This window comes from Centroberyx gerrardi, chromosome 13 (genome assembly GCF_048128805.1).
Source record: "Centroberyx gerrardi isolate f3 chromosome 13, fCenGer3.hap1.cur.20231027, whole genome shotgun sequence".
In the NCBI taxonomy this organism is placed as follows: Eukaryota; Metazoa; Chordata; class Actinopteri; order Beryciformes; family Berycidae; genus Centroberyx; species Centroberyx gerrardi.
This window is the reverse complement of record NC_136009.1, coordinates 17,970,887-17,996,196: the sequence shown is the minus strand read 5'-3', so window position 1 is coordinate 17,996,196 and position 25,310 is coordinate 17,970,887. Positions and strand designations below refer to the sequence as shown.

General features: G+C 40.9%; 2 protein-coding genes across 5 annotated transcripts; both read right to left on the bottom strand.

Annotated features, from left to right (window-relative positions):
• Positions 1-10,318: 10,318 nt before the first annotated feature.
• irf4a (interferon regulatory factor 4a) lies at positions 10,319-18,151 on the bottom strand. 2 transcript variants are annotated; one of them, XM_071926478.2, is made up of 9 exons: positions 18,076-18,151; positions 17,647-17,849; positions 17,098-17,284; positions 16,012-16,097; positions 15,678-15,849; positions 13,080-13,166; positions 12,288-12,686; positions 10,951-11,063; positions 10,319-10,748 (listed from the first exon to the last, which is right to left on the bottom strand). In XM_071926478.2, exons 1-9 carry the CDS (start codon positions 18,083-18,085, stop codon positions 10,599-10,601), a joined length of 1,407 nt encoding a protein of 468 aa, XP_071782579.1. In that variant the 5' UTR covers positions 18,086-18,151; the 3' UTR covers positions 10,319-10,598. The 2 variants fall into 2 exon arrangements, with proteins under 2 accessions (XP_071782579.1, XP_071782580.1); XM_071926479.2 differs by having other exon boundaries at positions 16,060-16,097.
• Positions 18,152-18,888: 737 nt separating this feature from the next.
• dusp22b (dual specificity phosphatase 22b) lies at positions 18,889-24,686 on the bottom strand. Of its 3 annotated transcripts, none has more exons than XM_071926511.2 (7): positions 24,519-24,686; positions 23,827-23,860; positions 23,644-23,726; positions 21,979-22,028; positions 20,801-20,875; positions 19,505-19,676; positions 18,889-19,332 (listed from the first exon to the last, which is right to left on the bottom strand). In XM_071926511.2, the coding sequence occupies exons 1-7, from the start codon at positions 24,537-24,539 to the stop codon at positions 19,291-19,293; spliced, it is 477 nt and encodes a 158-aa protein (XP_071782612.1). In that variant the 5' UTR covers positions 24,540-24,686; the 3' UTR covers positions 18,889-19,290. The 3 variants fall into 3 exon arrangements, with proteins under 3 accessions (XP_071782612.1, XP_071782609.1, XP_071782611.1); XM_071926508.2 differs by having other exon boundaries at positions 18,889-19,337; positions 24,519-24,682; XM_071926510.2 differs by lacking the exon at positions 20,801-20,875 and having other exon boundaries at positions 18,889-19,337; positions 24,519-24,683.
• Between the last annotated feature and the right edge of the window lie 624 nt (positions 24,687-25,310).

Below are 25,310 nucleotides of genomic sequence, written 5' to 3'. Positions count from 1 at the left end.
GGCAATCGTGGTTTTTCACATTTGTAAAGAAGCAAAGAAAGTGCTATACAAATATACTGATCATCTTTTTTTTTTTCATATTTATTTTTTCGGGAGCAATGTCAGTCAAACATTAACAAAATCTAGATATAAATTTGGAATCAACAGCAGTGTTGGGGTAAGCATAGTAACAAAAAGTATCTCACATTTTGTGAAAATGATGTACATGCAAACAATAGGACAGTTGACTTTGAGAGCAGGGCACACAGGCAAGTTAAGGTCTAGTAGATTGTTTAGAAAATGTTCCACATAGGACCAAAATCCGAAAATCATAGGGCAATCCCAAAACATATGTAGGTAAATTCCAACTGAATCAAAATTGCACTTGTTGCATATGGGAGTCTGATAATTTAGGCTGGAAACAGCAACATGGAGTAAAGTAAAACCTCTGTAGAACCCTAAAATGAATTAACTGATGTGAAAAATTCTTAGAGGAGATATAAACATTATTCCATATCATTTGCCAGTGGGGCTGTGTATCACAGACCTTCAATTCTCTATCCAATATAAATGTTACTGGTAGATTCGCTGCACATGCTGAGATTTGTTTAGAATATATAGTAGACATCCAGCCAGAGGATTTGGAAGGAGTCAATAGAGTAAGAAGAACTGGACAGATTTTAATTGGTGAATCCCAGGGAACAGCATACGTTTTCAGAGATGCCCGGAGTCTTCGATATAGAAAATATAATCAAAAATGTCACTCAGGGTATATACTGTATATATTTCTGCTAGACCACTGAGGGAAGACAAAGGATTTAGAACCTGTTAATATGAAATTGTTATACCAAATTGGGGAATGCGAGCGAAGAGTGATTGAAATGTCAAAATGTTTGTTGACCTCTTTCCAGACTTGTAATGCATTAATTATTATAGGCCCAATGTAGATTAAAGATTTTGTTTTACATCCTGAAAACAGCAAAACCTATAGCCGAAACAAAACTTTGATTAAAAAAAAATGCATTCTATTTATTGATTATTCAGTGGAAAAGGACAATATTGCAGCAAATAGTCCATAATGTGTTACTATCATGAGATGTTGGTCAAGCCCTCATTTGAGTGACAACCCCTAGCTTTAGAAACCTTCTCAAAATGAGCTGCCAATGTCTGTGTGTTTACATTGTGGTCATGCAGCTCAGACTCGAGGCAAAAGAGGGCTCCCGAGCCCTGTGTTTATACTGTCTGTTTCCTGTGTGGCTGTTTGGGAGCCTGCGAGGGAAGAGACACTGCAGTCAGAGACCAATCAAACATAAACACTGAACAATGGACAACGGAGTGAGGAGGATTTGCTCCAAAGCCACACTGCTGGCGTATCAAAGTCAGTGCCATCCAGACTGGACACGACACCATGTAAAGTTTCTAGAAATACTCTGCATACATACATAGAGAACAATTCATTACCTCCGTACCCTTTCCTCAGGCTTTGCTTAAATAAAGCGTGATTTATAGTCATTAAGGAATATGGTAACATCCTCAGCAGCCATATCTGAAGTGAAAGTGACTTTCATGACAGAGCTGTTTGACTCTCTGGGGTAATTACGCTAAGTTGTGTGTTTATGTTAACTAATAGGCCCCATGATGCTTGACTCCCGACCACAGCTGAGGCAGGGACCAAGAGGCACATTAGCTCGAGCGGGTGAGTGCCAGGCAAGTCTATCAGACTTTGATCCAGCAGCTATCAGGCAAACCTTGCTACACCATTAAAGCACTATCTCTCCCTGGAGAGGGCTTGTCTTTCCTATCAAAACAAGGACCCTGCCTCTGCCTCACACAACTGGACCCCAGCTCCTGGGTGGTCTCAGAGCTCAGCTGCGTAATAGTGGTGCCGTGCTGTTCCCAGAACTAGTGCAATACAGTGAGAATGCCTCATTTCAACCAGATCGGAATAGCCTGATAACCTAGATGGAACTGATAAGGCAAGCTAGTGTAATTAAGTAGATGAAATGTCTGCAAGGCAGAAACATGTGGACAGACTGCCAATTAAATCCTCTGCATTACCAAAGTAATCAAGTCGTTTTAGAATCACATACATGTGTTAAGTCTTTTCAAGCCCACGACGGGATTTTTTAACTCGAGGAGAATGATTGTTAAATCCATTTTGTAACTGTTTGTTTTACTTGAGAATGTCATACGCAAAAGGAAGCTTGTGTGAATCCATTTGAGTTCCATGTTTTAGTATTGAGAGGTGTGGAGGGGAGGGGCATATAGTGGTGTTTAATGAGGGAGGGAGGGTGTAATGAGGATTGAGGGGGGCAAAGGGCCTAGACTCGGGTGCTGCAGGCTGTGTTACCCACCACTGTGTCTCTCCTGCCACTGTCCCATGTCCCTGACCCGGACCCTTTTCAGGGATGGGGGATAGAAAAGGGGGTGTGGTCTGTTCTTTTCTACCCCATTTCCTGCCTTCCACACCAGCTCTAATTGGAAATTTGGGTGGCCCTGTTTATTTACATGGTTGAAATGCGCCGAGGTTGTATTTATATTTTCATGGCGCGTTCTCAGCAGTGCTGCATTACATAGTCTTCCCCTGAGATCGCTGTGGGAGAGGGAGTGGGGTGTAGACTAGGTCTATGGTTGAGTGTGTGTGTGTGTGTGTGTGTGTGTGTGTGTGTGTATGCAAGGGGGGAAGGGCTTGTATGTTGTATGAGGTATAATTTATTTATTTAATTATTTAATGATCTTAAGGTAAAACTTTTTAATTCTCTCTGTTTCCTTGGTTGTTTCCACTGGCTTAGTGTGCAGACTAAATTGTGAGGAATAGGATACTGGAAAAAACAAAGCTCAAATGGCAGATGATAATTCAGTTACACTGAAAAAATAAGCTTCATGCTAAATTGAGCTGTCTTCATTTTGTATATCGGATTTCCCAAAAGAATTAGAATTACTTGATTACACAATAGTTCCAAGTCCCTAGTCAGGCACAATGTACTTTCTTCATTGACACAGAATATATGCATGTCTAATTTATATTGAGCAAAGACATGAACAAAAGAGAAAATGTGGTCATCAACTATCAAATTATGCTCAAGCAAAATGTGGCCAATATGTCCATGAATATGCTCATAGGTAAGATTAATGAATTGTGTTAATTTACATTACACTCCTGTTATGAAAAGCAGTAGTACAACTACACGACATAAGGCCATAGTTTCAGAAAACACATACTGGCTTAAGGCCTCAGCCTAAAGGTCCCTTAGGTCCCATAAGTATACATGGATAAAAATGATCCTTAGATGAGCCATGTCAGACTGGTGGCAGTGTGTGTTTATCTTTCAGACCGGGGCTGCTGAGTGGCGGAAGGCAGGGCTTTCTAGTCAAGCCGTGGCTACAGAGAGCCTGGACCTGACTCTGGATAAAGTAAACACATGAGCAGACACACACACATACACACACACACGCACACACACAGGGCTCTCCCGTCCTCCTCCCTGCCCGTCAGCTGGAGACCACACACCCAGACCACACAGAGTCTGAGAAAAGCCCGAGTCACTCTCACGCAACACGGCCTACGAGCTGTCACTCTAACCACCTTCCAGTCCCTCCGTCTCTCTGTCAGCACGGTTCTGCATGTCTCTTAACCAAAAAAAGAACCCATCTCTGTTTACAAAGATAAATAAATGAAAACCCCAAGTCCTACTTCTGATAGGACACAATTTGCTGTGATTCCAGAAAGCATGATTGGACAATGTTAACGTCCCCAAATTATTTCGAGGAAACAAGTTACTGAAAAGTCTGTGTGTGCGCACAGGCATACAGTACGCATGTGTGTGTGTGTGTGTGTGTGTGTGTACGTGTGTGCGTGCATGTATGTGTGTTTGTCTTAGAGGCGGGGGTGTTAGTTGAGTCAGGCCCTTGGGCCATTAGTGGTGATCAAAGGCTGTGCAAATGCACTGATCGCTGCACTCCAGCAGTCCCAATGTGCGTACATCATGGTTATTTTGTGTGAGGGAGATTCATATTTTCACTCTCTCCAGCTCCACACAGACAGAGACCAACTAATGATACATCACTCCCTGCTGGTGGTTTATTGTACTGCACCCATCAATGCACAGTGGCTTTTTCCTAGTTGGCTGAGAACTCTTGTCAGCTTTGGTAATATCATAGAAATCTTGTTCTGTGTCTGTTCTGTGTCTCTTTGGATAAAATCTGGAGTTAGGTGAAAATGCAGCTTGTCCTACTTGTCTTGTCACCCAACCCCAATGACGTCTTAGCGAAACATCCTCTAGCTCCAAAACCCCCATAAGTTCCTTCCAGCCAAACTAAACAGGCAGTCAGGCAGTCCAGCCCTTGCACCACTGCCAGGTAGCCCACCATATTGTTCCGCTTATCAAACCCATCTGTTTACACTCGTGTCCCAAGTCATCTGCGTGTTTTCCATTAGTTTGCTGTTCCCTTATCATCCGACAACTGTTATTGCTTTCCTGCCATCGCAATGTATTGGTTCAAGTACATTGTTATCTGAAGACTCTCAAATAAACACAGATGTCTACAAAACAATTCAAGTAGATTAATTGTGTCGATAAAGTTTTTATTTACCGGTGATGGGGAGCAATTCTCATGCCTCTTGTAGGTCATTATCTGAGAATTATTATATTATTAGTGGGTAATGGAGAATAAGTGTATGTGTATATGAGGAGTTACACCTACACTCAGTTTTATTGTCAAGTGTGCTACAATTACAGAAAACCTACATTTGACAACGTTATCTGTCAACAATTTATTTCAATGGTTGTTCCCATCAGCCACTGCTTCATGACAGCACAGCATCAGCGACGGGCTGGCGAGTGATGATTGGTGGATTTGCAGTATCAGCTTGAGGGGTCAAAGATCGTGAAAAGGAAAATGAGGTCAACACCCTCCTAACCCTCGGGTCAACAAGCGGGATCAGCCAGACTGGACTGGGGTTGAACAGGACTGTCAGCAAATCCTGGGCAGCGGTCTCACCTCTCCCTGACCCTAAACACACTGGGGTCACTGACTCTGAGTCTAGTGTAGAATTACCACAGATATGAACTCAGGTTTTCAAAAATAAAGGCATTCAGGCATTCATTAGAATTTGCAAACTGAGTAGTGAACACTTATATTTTGTATTTGATTATGATTTGTTTGATTGGTTTATATTGTCTTTTAACAAAGTACACAAGCAACCACAAAGTTAAATTCCTTGTACATGCAAATATACTTGGCCAATAAAACTATTCTGATTCTGATTCTGAATTCAAAGGACAATAACTATATTTTCGTCAAACAGATTTACAATGGAGCTATAGCAAGTTATTTTGGATGCCTCTGCATTTTATCTGTACAGACAGTTTGACAGCTTTCACCCCAGCAAGGGGACCAGAGTTGTTTTCCTGCCAGCCCCCCCCCCCCCCCCCCCCCCCCCCCCCCACACACACACACACACACACACACACACCCTTTTCTCTCCAGCACCATATGGCAGCTATAGCTGGTTAAAAAGTATCCCATGCCTGCAATTTGCCAAGTGTTTCAATGCTGCTGCGACCACCCATGGTATGTATGAAACTGATACTTTGACCACCTAGGAAGGCATTATTATTATTATTATTATTATTATTATTATTATTATTATTATTATTATTATTATTATCATTATTATTATTATTGTTGTTGTTGTTGTTGTTGTTACTGTTATTATCAATATTGTAATTAGTAATTGTATTAATATTATTGTTGTTGTTATTATACACATATTTCTACATGTAAGATCTGAAAGAGCTGACATTTTTGGAAAAATTGCTACAACATTCAAACCTTAAATTTCTTCATAGGTTTGACTGAAGGACCAGCAGATGTCAGCAAAACATCGTTCAGGTTGCTTCTAGGCACTGGCTCTATTTCTTGCCTCACAGCCTTGATGTGTAATGAAAAAAATAAATTATATTGGTGCTTCTTATGACACTTCCAATTATGTTGCTCAGATTCTTCATGATTATTATCAGAAAATCTCAATTTAAAGGGGAAACAAAGTGACAAGACAAAGTTTGTCAAGTTTAATCAACATTAATAGCACTGTATTCATTACCCAAATAGATAAGAAAAAAAAAGAAAAAATCAGGACTGTGTGAAGGGCAGTAAGGGGCAAAGTACCAGCAACAGGAAAGATGATTCTGTCGTGGTTTATTAAGACACATTTTGATTATTTTTTGTGAAATTGTGGAATTGGAGTGAGACTTTATTGTATTGTATTGTGTCTCAGTATAATAATATGTAATAGTTTTAATGAGGGATCAGATTGTGTTGTTTCTATTAGCTCATATCAACAGACTGATTCAAGATGGAAATCTCAGAAACACTTTCCCTTGACACTCTTGATACACTGATAGTTTCATTTCTCTGTAAAGCCTATTTTGGTGATGTTTGAGGCAGTAGTTGACTAAACTGTCTGCTCCAAGGCTTTGCCTGGAGGGGTGAGGATGATGTGACTCGAGGTAACGGCTCACATGGGCGGAAAAACTGAAGCCTGACTACAAATAATGTGGCTTCCTGCAGAGGGGGAAACACCATGGCAAATGGTGTGAATGGTTTTTTGTTCTTTTTCTTTCCAAATCTGACTCTCTTTTTCTCACATTGTTTTCTAATCACAAAGAGTTGTAACTTATAGATCAAACAGCGCAGCAGACTATAGAGGATAGATGATATTAACTCCAGATTGTAGATCATGCAGATGTTGTATTTGTATGGCCTTTTGATATGACATTTGTATGTATTTCAATCAAGCATCCTGTTGTCCTTGTCATATTATTGAGGGATTTTATACAAAAACTACGGAACAGAGCTTTGTACTTTGTGATTGATTGCTTGATTGATTGGTACAGAGCTCTTTTCTTCAATATGCCCACTTACAAGTTACTTTGTATGTCCCTCTGTAGCATGCTACGAATGGGACAGTTTTACTGTAATTGTAAAATGTGATTTGAAATGGTTGTGACTCACTGATGTAACCGGGTTATTATCAGATGTGGTAGGTGGGGGAGTCACATGTTTTATCCTGATTCCATAAATGTCAATCAGAATCAGAATCAGAAATACTTTAATGATCCCCGAGGGGAAATTGGGTAAACAGTAATAGTGCGACAGTGTGACAGTCACATGCACACACAAACACACACACACACACACACACACTTAGTATAATATACATATACTGTATATGTATTTTAAGCCTGGGACTTTTCACTGTCATGATTTGAATTTGTATGAGTCAAATGTCTGACTGGGCAGTCATGCAAACAATTTTTTTTATTTTTTTTTGCCAGCTGAGACTGAGACTGAGGAGACTGATAGATGTTTTGAGGGGAACAAGATTCATGCTTCACAAAAAAAATCATTCCTGAGTTTGATTTTGGTCAGACTATTGAAGCCATTGTGAAAGTAATGTGGTTTAGGTGTGAAGGAAGTAAATGCAGAGATCGAAACTCTGGACCACACAAGAAAAACAAAACAGAGCCTTCATCCCTCCTCCCACAACACTGTGTCAGCCTTTAGGACTTCAACAGCATAATAATAATACTAGTAGCATTTTATTATTATATACAATTTCCTGTGGTGTTTACATAACAATAGAACATTTCCTCCAGCCTGATATTTTGTTGGGGTCTTGCGACAGGTTTGGTGTGGACGTTACATCCAGTGCAGTGCGTGAGCCTCTCTCTCAGGCTTGGGAACCAGAGAGCTCCTCCCTGGCTGGCCCTACACAGAGACCACATAGGTAGTTTTCCTTCCCATTTGTGAGGCCACTGGTTTCAGCTCAAGCGGAACAGGTTTGGTTTCCCTGCATGTTACGGGATGAGTATGATTTTTCCATTCCACTTACTGTCCAGTCACCCTGTGCAGACAGTAAACGGGGCCCATTGTTGCCGATGTTATTTGGGAAAAAAAGGCCTCAAGCCCCAAAGCTGCCCTGAGGTTCTGCATTAGGCGATCCTTTCTGTATGTATGTTTAGCGTGTGTGTGTGTGTGTGTTTGTGAGAGAGAGAGAGAGAGAGTGAAAGAGAAAAGAAAGTGACATTTTGCAGATTACTGAAAGACCCTCAAAGTTGTTTATATGACTTGGTCATGTAAACCTGTTTCACTCCACTCACTCCATATTCATTTCAGCTTGAAGCTTAAGCAAGAAACGTCTTAGAATAGGCCTACATTTCTAATTGGAAGAAACCCCACAGGCTGAGCCTCATGTAACCTCATGTTTTGACAGTTTTGCTCCACATGATTTGCATTGTAGGCAATCCTGTAATCTCGCCTTTCTGTAAATGTGTCGAGAATGTATTTGTGTGTGCGTGTGTGTGTGTGTGTGAGAGAGAGAGAGGAGAGAGAGAGAGAGAGAAAGAGAAAGAGAGAGAGAGAACATGATTTCCCTAAACATGGATATTAGATTAAACCTACAGCATTGCCTCTTCATTCAGTCAAGGATTGGGGATATCTTACAATTCAAGCGTTTTATTTTCAAAACATTAACTTCTTTGAAATTCCTGTAGGGATCATTATTAAAGATACAATCCAGAATTTATTTATAATATGTTTACATATCGAGGGCTTGGGGCCAGAAGGGCGTAAGTAGGTTTTGGCAAACTTTACAGAAGCGGCAAACAAAAAAGTGGACTAAACTTTGATCAACTATTGTAAATATCTTTTGATACTGATAATGTCATCACTTAAATATCCAAATAGATACTTACACCAATAAATAGATGTCCTCAAGAGCTTTTACCTGATATATATACTGTAGATCTCATTTTCTCCTAAAATGCCAGTTGCATCCTCCTGGCTCTAAGCCCTCAATGTTTTCTTGAAGAGTTTGGCTTATACTAGGTGGGAAATAAACGTTCTGTCCCCATCATAACTCAATAAAACAGGTTTGTTTTATAATGCTAACAACCATTGCATACATATATAACCAAACCTTTTCCGGTCTCAAAATACTAGCAAAACTCAAAACAAAATATTAAGCTCTCACAAACTGTAATTCTTCATATCAAAAGCTCAGTCAATAAAGTTCAGCTTGTAAATATTATCTTCAATCTAATAAATCACCATGTAAACAAACCACACTGCAGTTATAGCTTTGGCCTTTAAGTCTTTATGCATTGCAAGCAAAATAGTTAATTTATTTAGCCAATACAAGCTAATGTTTCATTTTGTTTTTCATATGTTTGACATAATTTAAAGGAATCAGAGGAATTTCGTTCTAATTATGTTGAGGTCAAAGCAGACCAGAGTTAATAGATTTTCGTAGATGCGGCCTGCAATACATCCAGCAGCCAAGGGGGAAACAATTTGTGATAACAGCTTCCTCCACTGCACCACCAGACCAGCGATAACATCGATTTCTCTCACATTCCAGCTGTGAATTACATGCAGCTACGTTTTTACGGGCACTGAAACCCAGAATCGAAGTATATAGTGGACTAGGTGTTGATATAGTCGACTGTTCCTCTGGATAGCCAAAGCTTACATTATCATTTTGCACATTTAGGGGATAGAACCCAAAGATTTTGAGCCACTAATGGAATTGCTTCACGTTTATAAACACATGGAGTTTACTCTTAAGTGGAAGAGTTCATGTTTGTCTTTTGTGTCACATTTTCAGTGTATATACTGTTTTCATTGCTAAGTGTGTGTGCAACTGTTATGTGAAAAAATGATATAGGACGCTATTCATTTATATTCCTTCATCTTATCTTATCCCTTTGACGTATCAGTGTTTCTCTTAGGGGCCATTCTTCCTGTGCACCTGTGCTAGTACTTCCTGTCTCTGTCGCCCTCCGCTCCCCTCATCCCCCAACTACCCCTCCTCCCCCCACTACCCCCAAACCGCATCCTTCACACTGTCACAATACTACATGCAGATAGAAACATATATCACTATACGCCACAGTCACAGCAGACACAAAGACTCAGACACACAGGTGTGTGAGTGAGTGAAAAGAGCAGGGTCTTCCCCTTCTTCACCCCTCAGCACTGCAGCAGGTTCTACTATCTAGCCCACACTGCCATCACGGGGCCTTGTGGATTCTCACCTGTGGGCTTTGAGTGATTTCCCATCAGCACCCACAGATGTCACAGGAAAAAGAAAAACACGCACATGCACACAAGAGATAAAGATGGCCAAACCTCTAAAGCAGTAAAGCAGATCAATCTCATCATCTATATCAACCTTAGACAGGATATTTTTCAGACATACACTCATTTTATATGTATAGAATCACACAGACACACCTCTATTGATTAGAAACTGGATATGAGGCCCAGATCTTTTCACATTCTTTATTTGGAAAACATAATTTGGAGAACATTGTATACAAAAAATATACTATACATACAAAATACAGTGGGACTGTTATTGGATTCTTATTTAAAAGAGAAATGGAAGAAAAGTAGAGAAAAGAATGTTTTGAAGTCCAGCAAATGACTGACATAGATTCTGTTTTGCAGTGTCGACCTGATAAAAAGCTCAATAGTCTACATTCACATCCATGTCGTCCTGTGTGTGTGTGTGTGTGTGTGTGTGTGTGTGTGTGTGTGTGTGTGTGTGTGTGTCACTCCTGAATGTGCTGTAGAGGTCTCTGGGCAGGATAGTTGACTGTTGGAGAGGTTTCCTGTTCCTGGATGTGATCATAACCCCGCAGGTAGTGGCCACTGTTCTGCTGGTAATAGTACACCAGCTTTCTGGCAAACATCGGCTCCACCTGAAAGGAAAGGATCTCTATGTATGAATGTTGAATCACATTCTGAGGTCTCTCATTTCTAAAAAAAAGGCTGTTTAGGTGAGAAATTATACTGATAACTATACTTTTACCATCAGTAGGTAATAAAAAAAAAGGTAATAGCGCATACACTTTTCAAGGAATACATTCAATTACTAAGTAAATTGTGGAAGTTTAGGTATACCTGTGCTGTGATCATCTTCCTTTGGCGCTGTGGGTCGGGATACTCATCTCCGAAACACAGCACCACCTGGTGTGTAGGTATGCGTCGGCCATGATGGACAAAATCCTGAAGCTCTGGAGAGAGAAAGAGAGCAAGGAAAGAAAGGGGATATCGTGAGACAATCATGTTACCCACAACAAACCCACTACCCACTACTGCAAACCCACAGTACACAAACCATTAAAACCCCCTAACTTAGCTCATGCTTGTGATATTCTTCCTAATCGTGCTTAGAGGAGCATCTGTGATCAGGGAAATTTTTCTGGAAATTACTGGTGAAGATGATGGAAATTACTGTGTGAAAATGGCACAGACAAACAGCAGTGTGGACTAGCGTGTCAGACTTCAGTGTGTGGTGGACCACAGGAGGTGGGTGGGGACTCCACACACTCTGGCCCCCTGCTGAGAATGTAACAGCTTTCTTATCCATCGTTTATATGTGAGGTTACCTCAACACTGAGAGGGACTTGCCCAGCTAAAGCACCTGCACCCTCTCCTTCATTATCATCATCTACATCAACATCACCATCATCACCGCTGTCGACATCATAACAACCACGTCATGAACAGCAAACGTGGCGTATTCATGATTACTTTCTAATTACTGTAATCATTGAAGATAGACATCATGAGAGACAGTAAAAGGCTTATCCTTTATCCCGATTCAAAGAAAAGGGTATCTGCACCACGGGATGCAAATCATGGGGTTGCATGGTTGGACTGAAGAGGCAGTATGTTTTTTTGGGGGGGGTTTCTCCTATGAGTGTTGGATTTTTTTTTTTTTTACCTGGAAGGAAAATACTTGTAATTTGAGTTACAATTTGACTGGAAAGTTGTGAAAAGCACATTTTCTGTCCTACCTTTTCAGAATCTAAGCACATTAATCATTTTATATACACTACCAGTCAAACGAAATTGAATGTTCTATGTTTTTCATGATCTTAAAGCCATTCTGATCTAAAGGCTTATGCTTAAATGCTTGAAATTTGTTTCTTAGACAAATATAAATAGTGAAGTTGATGCCTATGTATGAAAGTCTTTGCCTTTCCATCAAGGCAAAGAGTGGCTACTTTAAAGAATCTGAAATATAAGATAGTTTTGATTTGTTTAACACTTTTTTGGTCACTGCATAATTCCATTTGTGTTATTTCACTGTCTTTACTATTAGAAAAATGTGTGTGTCCAAACGTTTGACTGGTAGTGTACTTACTGTAAAAATAGTGGTTTTGTTTAATCACTGTTGTCATAATGTTGCACTCATATCGCTCTGAACACTATGGCAGCATATCAGTGCTCACCTATGAGGAACTGCTGGGTGTCAAACAGTTTGATTGTCTGCTCCTTCTCCAGCTTGTTGGGTTTATCCATGTACGGCGCCAGAGGTCCTTCCCAGTACACTCGTCCCTGGCACAGGCGCTTAGCATACAGGCCGTCATGTGCCATCCACAGCAGCACCCCCCTCTCCAGTACATTGGGAAGCATCTCGGCGCCCTGCCTCTGAGACTCGGGGTACGGGAACGGGAAGAGGATGATTTCCGCCCCGCTGTACAGCCTGTCCTCCGGGCAGGGGGAGGAAGAGGAGGAGGAGGAAGGCGAGGAGGAGGAAGAGGAGGTGATCCGACAGCCTTCTGGACTGGTGGTGGTAACCTCCTTCACCAAAGACTCTCTGTAGAATAGGGACACGTGCAGGCTGAAGTCTGGAAGAAAGAGAAGAGCCTTCAGCAAAAATATCATAGAGGGCGATTTCATCAAGATTATAAATTGAGGTCTTGGAAAGGAAAGCATATCAATAAAAAGATTTATATTTGTAGCAATCTAAGCATGCAGATTTCTCCTTCAATTATTCAGTTCTCTTATCTTTTCAAGCACCTTTTAAAACTCCCCTGATCATGTGATGGATCTACAAAAAAACACCTCACTATTTACTATCATGGCCTGCTGCCCTGAGTTTGAGAATAGGGAAGTAAGTCGTGCAAAGTGTTTGTAGTTTCTTTTCTGTAAATGCGATTGCGTTCACAATTGTAAACATTTGAAACCAAGAGTGTAAGTGAATATTAGTGTATGTCTGTGTTTGTGAGATGATTCTTTACCAGATATGGCGCTGTTGTGGTCCACTGTAAACACTGCTGGTTGGGACTCTGAGGAGTAGGTACAGAAGGGCCTGGTCACCTGGAAACCTGCGTAGAATAAATCAAAGGACTATTGATCATAATGACATCATTATTACTATTTAGCTAAGATTGACAAATGTGCAAAGGCATCATGGCACTTCCCTTATGGATTACTGGATACAAAAAATATGCAGGGATATGGGGGGAAAAAATGTTATAAAAGTCTAATGTGGAACCACTGCAAGTCTGAGGAATGTGTTAAGAATGTCCATAAATATTCAACATAATATACATATTCAAATGATCTGAAAATGTATTGGTTTATTTTGTTTTGTTTTGTTTTGTTTTGTTTTGTTTTGTTTTTGTTTGGTTGTCCGTTATTAGTTTAATGAACTGGACAACGAGCAACTAATCATAGCTGATTAGGCACAGGACCAGATAAGCAGCATTTATTGCAAGCCAATAAACATAAACATAGCAATTGGTAAATATGACAAGTGGCACTGTTCTGCTGTTATCTGGTCCCTATTAGCATCTTTAATACAATAACTCACAACTCACAACAAAACAATAATAATTGCAGTCTTGGGGTCTTTTTACACCTCAGGGGGAGCCTGACTGATAAATGTTAAGTGAAGTCCTAATTGATGCTTATCACCAAAAGACCTCTGCAGGACCTGTGTGTGTGTGTGTGTGTGTGTGTGTGTGTGTGTGTGTGTGTGTGTGTGTGTGTGTGCATGTGCGTGTGTGTGTGATTTACGTTTTTACATTGAGATGTGTTGTAACAAAAGAATTCTGAGAAAGCCTTTGAACACATGGGCGTCAGTCAGGTGTGGCATAGCTCAGATTTTATGTTGTAGTTTTTATCATTATAATGGAGATATCAAACAAAAACTGTGACAAATCTAAAAAAAATTGACATCAGTGGAGCAGTCTGCAATGTTTCCTCTATAAGCTGTGTGAGCCTGTGCAAGGCTAGTTCGATGATCTACATCTAATAATTCATCCCATTGACTAAATAATAATAATAATATCTTGTCAGTCAACAGATATTGCCCTACTTGTCCCTAGAGATGCAGTCGATGCAGTTTTGGTGTCACAGTGATATCAGATGCAGGAACTTTGCTGTTCCTTAGGATGTAGTGAATTGAGGCCCCTGTTTGAACAATCATGATATCTGGTCCAACTCACCATATGCGGGGTATTCATACTGCACACTGAAGTCAAGCTCAGCTTGCTTTGTTCTTTGTAAGATCAAATGAATGCTTTTCATTCTACAGGGCAGGAATAATGTGTAACTGCTGGATTATAATATTACTATCGTTTCAAGTTATTTGTTTGTAAATTACACAGTAACAGATGGCATGTAAAATGACTAAATCATTTGAATGGAATTAACAAGTAATATGATAAGCATAAGGCATTTAATAATCCTACATATCCTTATTTGATCTTTTAATTAATTAAATATTGCAGGTCATGTGTTCATACCAGCACCTAATCAGCGTTCACAAAAATGCTGTATAAACATCCAATTAATATAATATAACATTTATATTTTAATATTCCTGCAATGATTAACTTCTTATATTTCATTTGAGTCTACTTCCACTTCCACTCGATGCTTCCCCATTGCCTTGTCAGTTTTTGTTTATTCTCGACTGAAGCCGCAGGCTTTTTCTGGGTTTAATACACACAGAGCACACACCTAACATTTTTGCTAGGGCTCTAATGTTTTTGTTTCATAAAAACTTTTGTGATTTATTGCTATTTATTACACTGAGCGGCATCTTCATGGAGGAGGTCAATGGTTCCACTGTGAAACTATATGGGAACGACTACTGAGATTTCAACAAGCTTGACAAAGGCATAAGCTACCTTTTACTTAAAGCCTCAGTCTATATCAGCTCCCCATGGCGAAACAGATTAGCCCCACATGGCTTTCTTTATGCTTTGTGTCATTACATTGATGACATTTTTCTCTCAAATTGAGTGACTTCATATTGGATACAATGATGGACAGTATGTAATATCTAAATTATTTTTTAATTCATTCTGTGGTTGGAAAAGAATTGGTTACTTTGATCATTTTTGTATAATTATGGAAAAATTCAGAAAAACAGACTTATATATTTAGTTATTTAGTTTTAACTTTTTAAACGTCTTTGTGGACATACCTAGAAGTTATTTGGCCAAATGAATTTGGGGCTGTTATTTCTGCTCTGTATTATAAAGAGCTAATGATCAACATAGTATCACTGTTGTCAGGTGAAAACCTTCTATCTCCAAAATGTCAACTTTTCACAAATTAAGAAAAACAGCCTTGTTTTAGCTTGACCACCATGCATTTTTGAGTTTAATTGGTTATGAAAAGGGTTTCATAAACCCAAGGGTTGTAGCACTTGCTCAACCCATAGAGGATAGAGGAGCATGTGATCCTGCAATTGAAGTTAAAACCTGACAATCACCAAAATTGGAGTTATGAAGTTTTCACCCGACAGCGACCATATGCATACAGTCTTATAAACCTGAGCAGCTCTTAATATGGTGTCCATAATATGTGTAAGGCTGCCCTACCGTTTTCAGTGTGTGCCCCAGGCCAGGGCCGGCTGAGCGGGGAGGGGTAGTGGCACTGGCCGTACTGCAGCTCTGCATGTGGTCCATGGTGATGTGGAGGAAGCGGTGGCTGTTCTGGTGCTGTGTAATCCCTCCAGTCCCTCCTCTCCTGAGAAACCATATAGCTGGGCGCCTGGGAAAGAGGCAAAGGGATGGTCATTTAGGGAAATGGATCATTAGACAATAATAATCTGCAATAAATTGTTGTAACAGCAATGCTGCAGTATTTTTTAAGTTACACAGTCTGTTTATAAAATGTTAAACAAAATATCAGCCGTAAAGCCAATCTTCTGACCTGGTTGTGTAGAGATGTATATTGAGGAATGTAGCCAAGAGCATTTACATGTGATGATGTCTCCTCCATATTACTCATCTTGACTCCTGTAATGTACAATACAGAGTCAAATGTGCTATTAATGATAATACCAGATAAAAGGCAGGACCAGCAATGCATTTTTCAGTTAATTTCAATTTTCAGATTACTCACAACAATGACTATGCTTTGATGTGAAGACAGTTTAAACACAATAAAATTCCTCCCATCCCCAAAAAGTGAATGAATGGAGCTAACAGCTAACACATAATCCAGGATTTTATCATAGTTCTATTGTACAGATTAGTAGAAACTGAAGGTATGTGAGGAACAATATTCTGTGAACCTTCTGTTTCACTAGCATCTTAAAAAGTCATTTGGACAGACTGTTCAAACCGTGTTACCGTGTCAAAGTTATGTGCACTTGTAAGTGCTATTTTCATCCGAGTGACAGGGTGAATTGCAATGTGCTAATGACGCTTGAGGCAAGTGCCAATCTAAATCCTGCTGCAGTTTTCTAGAATGATCTGAGAGCCCAAATTGAAAGTGCTGTTTTGGTGTGAGAAAAAATGTTACACGATGGTAGAGCCTTGGTTATGCAAGGCTGGAGGTCGTCTGGTTGTGTTATGTGCACCCTGCACTTGGTAACCGAAGCCCTCTAAAAAAAGCACTCCGGCCTTTTTGGTACATGCATTGGCTTCCTTTGTGCTTCCTGCCTCATCAGAATCAAGTGCAGTGTTGCCTATGCATGTGTAGGTATAATTGCCGATAGTTTATAAACCATGTGAGTGCAAGATTAATTTGTGAAATGCAGCAGCAGGTGCACATAAAGCATTGCTATGATGTACCTTTAGATTTTACTAAAATCCTACTACAATCAAACAATAAATTTTAAAATATTTTTCCACCTAACAACCCACGTTGTTTCCATCTTCTAATAGATACAGGAGTAGCTGATGTGAAAGCAATCCTCTCAAAGTTGTTTTGTTGTCGCCTTGTCAACTCAAAGTTGACAAGTTTTTGACAAACTTTGCAAACTTTGCAAGGACAATTTTGAAATGCACTTACCTTTTTTTGCTCCCTCTGGAATGATTCTGTAGACTTTGTAGGGCTCTGAGATGTCCAGCTGGCTTCTCTCCACTAACTCATCAAAGTCATTGCTTTTATTCAGAGCACATCGTAGTCTGGTTTTCCATGTAGGGGGATCTGGCTTGTCCACACCTTCCTTGTATTTCCCCTTGAACAGTGCCCATGCCTGAAACAGCATTGAATAGATCAATTTACACTTCCTCGTTATTCACTTCAATGTGCCAAGCATTTACAAAGACTATGATTTTGAAGAATAGACTAAGGTGTGAGCATTTCTGTCATTTTTTTTGGTAGTCACCTTTTGTCAACAAGTCTTGTCAACTCATGGCAACACATTATAAATGAAAACAAAGGATATTACATCTCTGTAATATAAATTAAAGAGGTAAACAACAACTTCATTTGCCTGTCAACTTCATTCCCTTTTTTGGTAATTAATCTGCAATATTCAAAATGATATATAGAGGACCAGCAGTTCATGCAACAAGAGTCAAGTGCTTCAGGTCGCAGTGGCAGATGGGACCTGACCTTGAAGAGCGCAGCATCCTCGTCTCTGTTGTAGTCCTGTTTGCCCGCATGTTTCCACGGAATCCTAAAAATGGATTTCTCGTCATTTTCCCAAACCAGTCCGAGGTAACTGCTGCTGTCAATCTGATCGATCAGCCACTGTCTAAGTTTGCCGTTGCCGCAACTGACTGACAAGTTGCTGCTGTCCTCCTCCAAGTTCATATCTGCCAAAAAAAAAAACACGCATGCCACAGAAGGGCGGGCAAGACAAGGTGATGAGGTTGTGGAGTTGTAACATGCTGAGATGAATGTTGAGATGAAAACGTTATTTCCTGATGACCATGATTGGCATTACTGGGCATAACTGATAAATTAAAAGTTACAATCAAAGGAGCTTTTTGGCATGATGGTGAAAATACTGTCATGCATGTAAGTGGAGCTGCCCCTTACCTTTGATCATGTGAGGTCCTCCGACGAAATCTGTCTTGAAACTTTCGATGTCCTATTCTTAAATGTTGTCACATCTTGATTTGTTACGATAGGAGGAGCTTCTGAGGAACCCAGCCTATTGAAGTTCAACAGGAGATGCGCAGCACCACGCGCTCATTTCTGTGAAACTCGGCGGCCCACGCAGCCTGCGGTGGGGAATCCCTCTAGTGACACCCGGCACTGTACAGACACCCGGTTTGGAATGGAACAATTACCTGTGCTCCGCGTCAGGACGAAATGTTTCCCCACACCTATTTTCATTTTTCTCAATAACAAATTCTACACCTATATTTTGCCATGACCTGGCAATGTTTACTTCTATAGTCTTGTTTCTGAGTCTTTCTGCTTGAAACACTGACTTTATTTGGCTGATGGTTGCCATGGCATGCGAGGAACCGCTGTCAGAGAGGGAGATATGATTTCATTCAAACTATATTTTACTTTGATTGTATGACTGCCCTCCAGTGGCTATCAATGCACACACCCAGCTTTCTACAGTGTTCAGTAGCCTATCTCATAGTCAGGTGATTTTAATGGAAATGTTGTATATCAAGACAATAAATCAGAAAGGTAAATTATTAGGCTAAAGAGCATAGGACTGATGAAAGGATATGATCTTGCTGTTTTTGATGCCGTCATGCAAGACCTCCCTTGCACATCAGACAAACAGGAAGAGAACCAGGAAACAGAGAGGTAAACAGAGCAGAGAATGTCTTTCATCACCCTGAGTCTGACAGCCCACCTACAACTGACAACTTCATAAAACACTTGACTTTAATCCTTTTTATTATTTCACAAATTGCAGTCATTGTGATATACAGTAGAAAAAAACAACAACACTGTACATGACATTCATAAATTAGAGAAAACAGCACCAGAAATCAATCAATCACTATAAAGACTCATGTACATTATCACTTGTCTCTTCCAGTGTTCACGTCCGTGATCATTACACTCGTTCCAGCAGAGACGAACATCACGACAGCAATCTGCTCCGAAGCAGAGCAGACGGAGACTTCCCAGTACGACCCGGAACGGTATCGTCCGGTAGCGCAAACCTCCAGGCCGAGCTGTGCGGGATCTCAGGTACCTCCAGGTGGGGACAATGCCTGTTTCTCCACCACCTCGCCGCTGGCTTTAGCGGCCGTGGCGAGCAAGATGCGGATATCAGCCTCGTCATTGAAGGGGTTGTCTTTGTACTCCTTCCGCAGCCACTCTCTGAACTACGGGAAAAGGAAAAGTAGATTGTGTTTTGATGCCAGTGTGAAGAATTTGAAAAAATGATTGAGGTTGCATCCACTCCCTTCTTGCGGTATCTAAGTCTAATGCAGTGGCATCTTTGCTCACTCCCTCCACCCCATCGTCCCTGTACTCAGTTCTCAGTACTGACCTGATCAGCTTGAGTAGCCTCGAACTCCTGGAGTTGCCGCTGGAAGCCCAGGTTGGGGCCAGCGCAGGGCCGGGCCACCTTCACCGCAGCCAGCACCTCCTGCCAGCCCAGTCCTGTCACTGTCATGATGTAAGCGACCACCAGGGTGACGCTGCGGGACACACCTGCCAGACTACAGAGAGATAGGGATGGACAGAGAGCGTGATACAGAAATGGGATTGTAGAAAGAAATGATGTATTAAGATGAAAACTGGGAATTAAAGCAAACATGAGATGTCATCTTTACTTCCTTGATTTGATGTATTTCCGATTGAAACAGATGATGTTGGGGCGGGACATAACACAGTGAGGTATCATTCAAAAGTGTAAACCAATGGAATAGCATGGGTTTTATTGGTTGGAATTTTTATTTATGCCTACTAGTGCAGCACAAGGTCACCATTAAAGATACTCTGTCTTCCAGGATTTCCAGTAATGGGAGTTCATTTCATGGGGACTTTAAAAGGTTAGACCACATGATCAGCATCATTTTGCCCCAAGCTTTGTCTAGATCGTTCCTCCAAATAATTTGACTTGTTGGTAGAGGGGGCTTTCCATTTAAATAGGGAATACATGATAGAGGTCAATAAGATCTAACCTGCCAGGACTGGAGAAGTTACAGAAATAATCCAAAGATTCCTGGTAATAAACGTCAGTTATCAAGGTGACACTATGGGACATGCCTGCCAGACTACAGAAAGATAGGGATGGACAGAGAGTGTGATACAGAAGTTGGGTGGTAAAAATTAAACTTTATATGATTAAACTTCATAAACCCACATCTTTGGAACAGTCTGGAGATTTATTGGGCAGCATGTTTAAACGAAAAACTGTGAAAGCTTATAATACCCACATGTTCCCTTCTATTTCTGAGAAGACCCTCCGCCTCATCAGATACAGCCGACCCCAGTGAGTATACGGTCAGCTACCCGCTACACAAACACAATATGTTCAGACGAGGCTTGTTGTGTTTTGGGAAGTTCAAGAATAGTCTTCTGCTTATCTATTAATCTCCTCTGTGCAGCAGTTACACATGGCTTCACTTGTGTGTCCTTGGCTGAGCAGATTTCTTTGTCAGCTCTACATCAACTGTATATTTTTCTTCAACATTTCTGTGGATGTATTGCAAGAGGGATGGAGGAAATCTATCTAGTTCAGTTACTTAAGCAGCATCTCTTCCCAGGTTTCAATAGCCTGTGGGAGTGGACCTTGATTCTAGCAATGAGGTAGAGATCCAGCATGCAGTCTGTCTCTTACCAGTGAACAAGGCAGCCTTCTCCTTTCAGGCGGGACTCGTGCATGAACATTATGCTTTGTTTAAAGTGCTGAGTCCTGTGGAGCATAAAAATGCTTGTTATAATAGGTCATGGCCAGATCAGACCATTGTGAGAAGGCAGTAAGAACTACTGTGAAATAAATACACTGTAACTGTGTGCAGATATTCTGTCATCACTGACAAACACTCAAAGTTCTCATATGGCTCTCAAGTGGAGCATTAGGTTAGGTGTGTGTGTGTGTGTGTGTGTTGGGGGGGGGTGGGGGGGTGCACGTGCATACGGATGTGTGTATGTAATTTGTACTTGACTTGTCAAACGCATCCATTGCTTATCCTGGCAGGACCAGGATGAGGGTGTGTTCATCTCAGGTTTGAGATAGCAGGTTTCATATTTCACATGCAGGTTTCACACGCCACCCTGAACTGAAGAGGCATGAGGCGACCAGGGTGATAAGGGTGACAGGGGCATCTCAGTGTACGTGTGTGTGTGTGTGTGTGTGTGTGTATGCGTTTGGGGGGAGGGGGGATAGTCTGTAAAAATAGAGGCACAGCACAAACCATCATGCTAAAACTGCAGAGCTGAGCTGCGAGACTTCCTTCCTGCTCAAAGTCGAGACCGCCTTCAATGTGAATTTGGCCACAAAAGACTTTTGTGTGGGTGGGTGGGTGGGTGTGTTTGTGTGTGCGTGTGTGTGTGTGTGTGTGTGTGTGTGTGTGTGTGTGTGTGTGTGTGTGTGTGTGAGAACCAGGAGATCCCAGAGTGGCACATATAAAATGCATTGCCTCTGTTAGTAGGGATGCTAAAGGGAGAGTTACAGTTAGGGAAATTATTTTTCTCCCCTCATCTCCCTTGTTACATAAAAAAAAACAAACATTAATTTGCATTGTGCACATGCATGTGTTTGTGCATTTATATAAGTTTCATATCCAGAAACAAACATGCACCAAGAGCTGAATCCTACAGTCTACTGTTATCTATCCAGTGATTAGGTTCACAGTAAAATAGTGAGCTTGTGAAAGCATATCATTTTCACGTTAGCTTGAAGAAAATGAACCTCAGACGCCCACACAGCGCAGCCTCAAATGAATCTGGTACTCTCTCTGTTCAGCCTTTCATTGTTCTGCTCTGTGTTGCTGTGCTGCAGATCTGGGTACTTACAGGTTTTGTGTGGGCAGGTCAGCTGCTGAAATGCACAGATAGGTCATCTCCTATGGGACAAAGTATAGTAGTTACCTGTTGGCAATCGCATGCATTGATGCATATCACACACCATTAAACTACTGTTATGTATAACAGTCAGGCAGGTAATACCATTGCATATCAACACACTTAAGGTTTTACAATGTTTTCAAAAGGCATGCATGTGTTGCCAATGGTGAAGATAGACCATGCTATGTGGAGCAGCAATGAAAATTATGAGCTGATTTGTGGTCAGATTTGTTTGTGTCACATTTTAAACATTTTCACGAATTTGGGAACAAACGCTGCTCTTGGATTTGGATCAGCTATTAGAGAAACTTCACACGCCCATTAGCAATAACCACTTATTTACTCCCTCCATTTTGGACTCAACCTTTACTCTCTGGAGCAGATTGGGTGTCAAACGTTTCAAAGACCTCTATGATGGTGATATTTTTTCTAGTTTTGAATCTTTATGTCTTAAATTTAGTCTGCCACGTTCAAATTTGTTCCGTTACCTTCAGGTCCGTCACTTCGTACGTACAAAGTTTGATTCGTTTCCCAGACCCCCTCAAGAATCATTATGGGAGAGTCTTTTTAGGCTGTCTCCAACTCAGAGGGGGCTTATATCTGAAATTTATCAAAGCACCATGTCTTTGAACAGTGACACAGTCTCCAAGTCAAAGTCCAGATGGGAGGAGGAGTTGGGAATGGAACTGACGGGGGATCCCAAATGTGATCGTTGCGGCAGTCTACAGGCAGACCTCTCCCACATGTTCTGGTCTAAAGTTTACACTTAGAGGGTCTAGCGAGCGCTTTCTAAAAAAGTGGCAACCCTTTGTCTCCTATTTTAATGGCTTATCTACTCTTCCACCTGACTGACTGCCTGTGTTTCTACATGTTATCTGCCTGTTATCTGCCTGTAGCTGACCCCTGATCAATGTACTTCTTGCCTCCATGGCTGAGTGTAAACAAGTTGAAACAGAGGGGTTTTTTTGGGGGGAGGGGGGGGTTTGTGATGTGTGTTGTTGTTCGGGGGTAGGGTGGGTGGGGTAATAGTGGTGATGTGAAAAATGGTGATCTGTGAATCTAGCATTGTGTTTGTTGTTTGTTTGTCCTTTTCTCCAATAAAAATTATAAAAAAAAACAAAAAAAGAGAAACTTCACACCAAAATCAATACAAAAAACATTTGCAGTCCACAGTGACCATAGCAAGAGCAACCGCCTACTCTCAAACCCACACAAGAACACAATCCAGCACACTGACCATACCAACTGTGTGCTGTTGATTGGCATTTTTCATGGTACACTAGAAACATGTGAATAATAAATACCTCTCTCTGCTTATTGTATCCTCATTCAGGAATGACAACTGTTTGTTCAAGAAGTGGCTTGTTTCAGTGTTAGCAAACACTAAGGCAGCTCTCCCTGAATTACCAGACAGACTGGTCCAAGGACTTTATCAGAGCTGGTTTTGTCATGTGTACTGCACTACTACACTTACAGCGTCTGAGACAATCAGATGCTACTGTAGTCTGTTAGACCATTTCTTCTTTGCATATAGATTAATGAAAAAACTGAAGTTGTACACTGCATGAGGGCAAAGATGTTAGGTATAACAAGAGGACACAAAGAGCTTCTTACCTGGAGAATAGGAGCCGCGCTGTCGTGAATGGACAGGATGTGTGTGATGTTGTTTCTTGCCAACTGCTCTCGATCTCTTGCATCTGACATTCAAATACCATTACACAATGACCGTGAATACTTGCATCCATAAGGATCCAGAAGAACCAAATCAAATTGACAAAGAAAGAAACATAGACCCACCTTTGAAATTTCCCAAGTACAAGTCAGGCAGGACCTATAGGAAGGTGCACGGAGACACTACTGAGAGAAAATAATGCAACACATGGACCCAGAGACATGGACAAAGCATCCTTGCTGAAATAGCGAAGCGGTATATTTAGCAGGGCACCACATACAACAGCTGAGAGAGCTCAGACAACTGACTCAAGTTGTCACGCTGAAAATATAGAGCGATAATAAGAAATCACAATGGTTCCATTCTGATAGCAGGGCTCATGTGCCTGTGACTGTGTGTGTGTGTGTGTGTGTGTGTGTGTGTGTGTCCACTTAAAGGTGAGCATATTTTTTCAAAACTAGGTTTTAACAGTAGGTGGCAGCCATAGTTTAAAGATGCTTTATGCGTGACTGCTAAATAGTAAGAATGATTTGGTAATTGATGACCATAAAGTTGTAGGTTAACTATTCACGATTAGACTAAAGTGAATCACTTTTATTATTCATCATTTTGGCCTATACTGAAACGTGTACAACTAGTACAGATACGCTACTTTTTATTTTGATGAACAATACAAAGATGATAAGCATGAGTAACTATCCTTTGCTCAACACATACAGCTACAGTTAGTTTACACCCAAAACACCGAGGACCACCCGTGTGTGAACTTCACTTTTGAAGACCCTAAAGCGCATGCATAAACGGATGAAAATCATACCTTATTGATACCATTACCCATGCTGAACGCTGTCGCCTTAGAAGGCTAATGGAAAGATGGACTACAGTGAAGTCCCACGTTGTTAAAAATTATGAATAATTATCCAGCGGCTTGACGGCTTCCCAAACCTGCTGTAGAGGCTAGTAAGCAGCTCCGCGTCCGACCGCAGCAGTGCTGAGCTGCCAAAGCTCCTAGTGTTGCATGTTGGGAATTGTAGTTCGCTCATGTAAGGACACGCGCTTTCACAGAGATCTCAAAAAGCAGCGCGCGCACAGGTGTTCTTCCACCCCTCTTTTATGGTCAAGCCAGAGAAAACTGATTATAGTAATGTTATAATAAACTTTGTATTATGGGCTACAGGCGTATTATAAGACAGCACAATTATGTAAGTAGGCTACTTATAAGAACATTATAGGATTAGGCTACTATGGTGATACCATAGGAGATAAATAAATACCATCAAGCATGAGGTCACTATAAACTCACTGGTGAGTGATACAATGAGTCCCTATATTATAGCCTAGTTCTATTGTAGTGATTTTTCGTTAGGATTAGGTTAAATGTCAATAGACTGTGTTGTTTATATTATTCAATAGGGGGGAAATGTTTTATTTCGGTGCAAACTACATGGAAATTAAAGGGTTATACCACATGATGGGAATTGTCTAGATCAGTGGTTCTCAACGTGGGGTCCGGGGACCACCAGGGGTCCTTGAGGGGGTTTCAGGGAGTCCCCAGCAAATTGAGGAATTGTTAAACTTCACCATTATTTCATTTACAACACAATTAGAG

Coding starts and splice junctions, on each gene's coding strand:
- dusp22b (XM_071926508.2), bottom strand. CDS start 24,539: ATGGGTAATGGTATCAATAAG. Junction 23,861..24,518: donor TGGGTAATGGTATCAATAAG/GTATGATTTTCA, acceptor ACCTTCCTATAG/GTCCTGCCTGACTTGTACTT. Junction 23,727..23,826: donor GTACTTGGGAAATTTCAAAG/GTGGGTCTATGT, acceptor TTTGAATGTCAG/ATGCAAGAGATCGAGAGCAG.
- irf4a (XM_071926478.2), bottom strand. Junction 12,687..13,079: donor CCACAACAGCGCCATATCTG/GTAAAGAATCAT, acceptor TCTTTCTTCCAG/ACTTCAGCCTGCACGTGTCC. Junction 10,749..10,950: donor GGAAGATGATCACAGCACAG/GTATACCTAAAC, acceptor CTTTCCTTTCAG/GTGGAGCCGATGTTTGCCAG.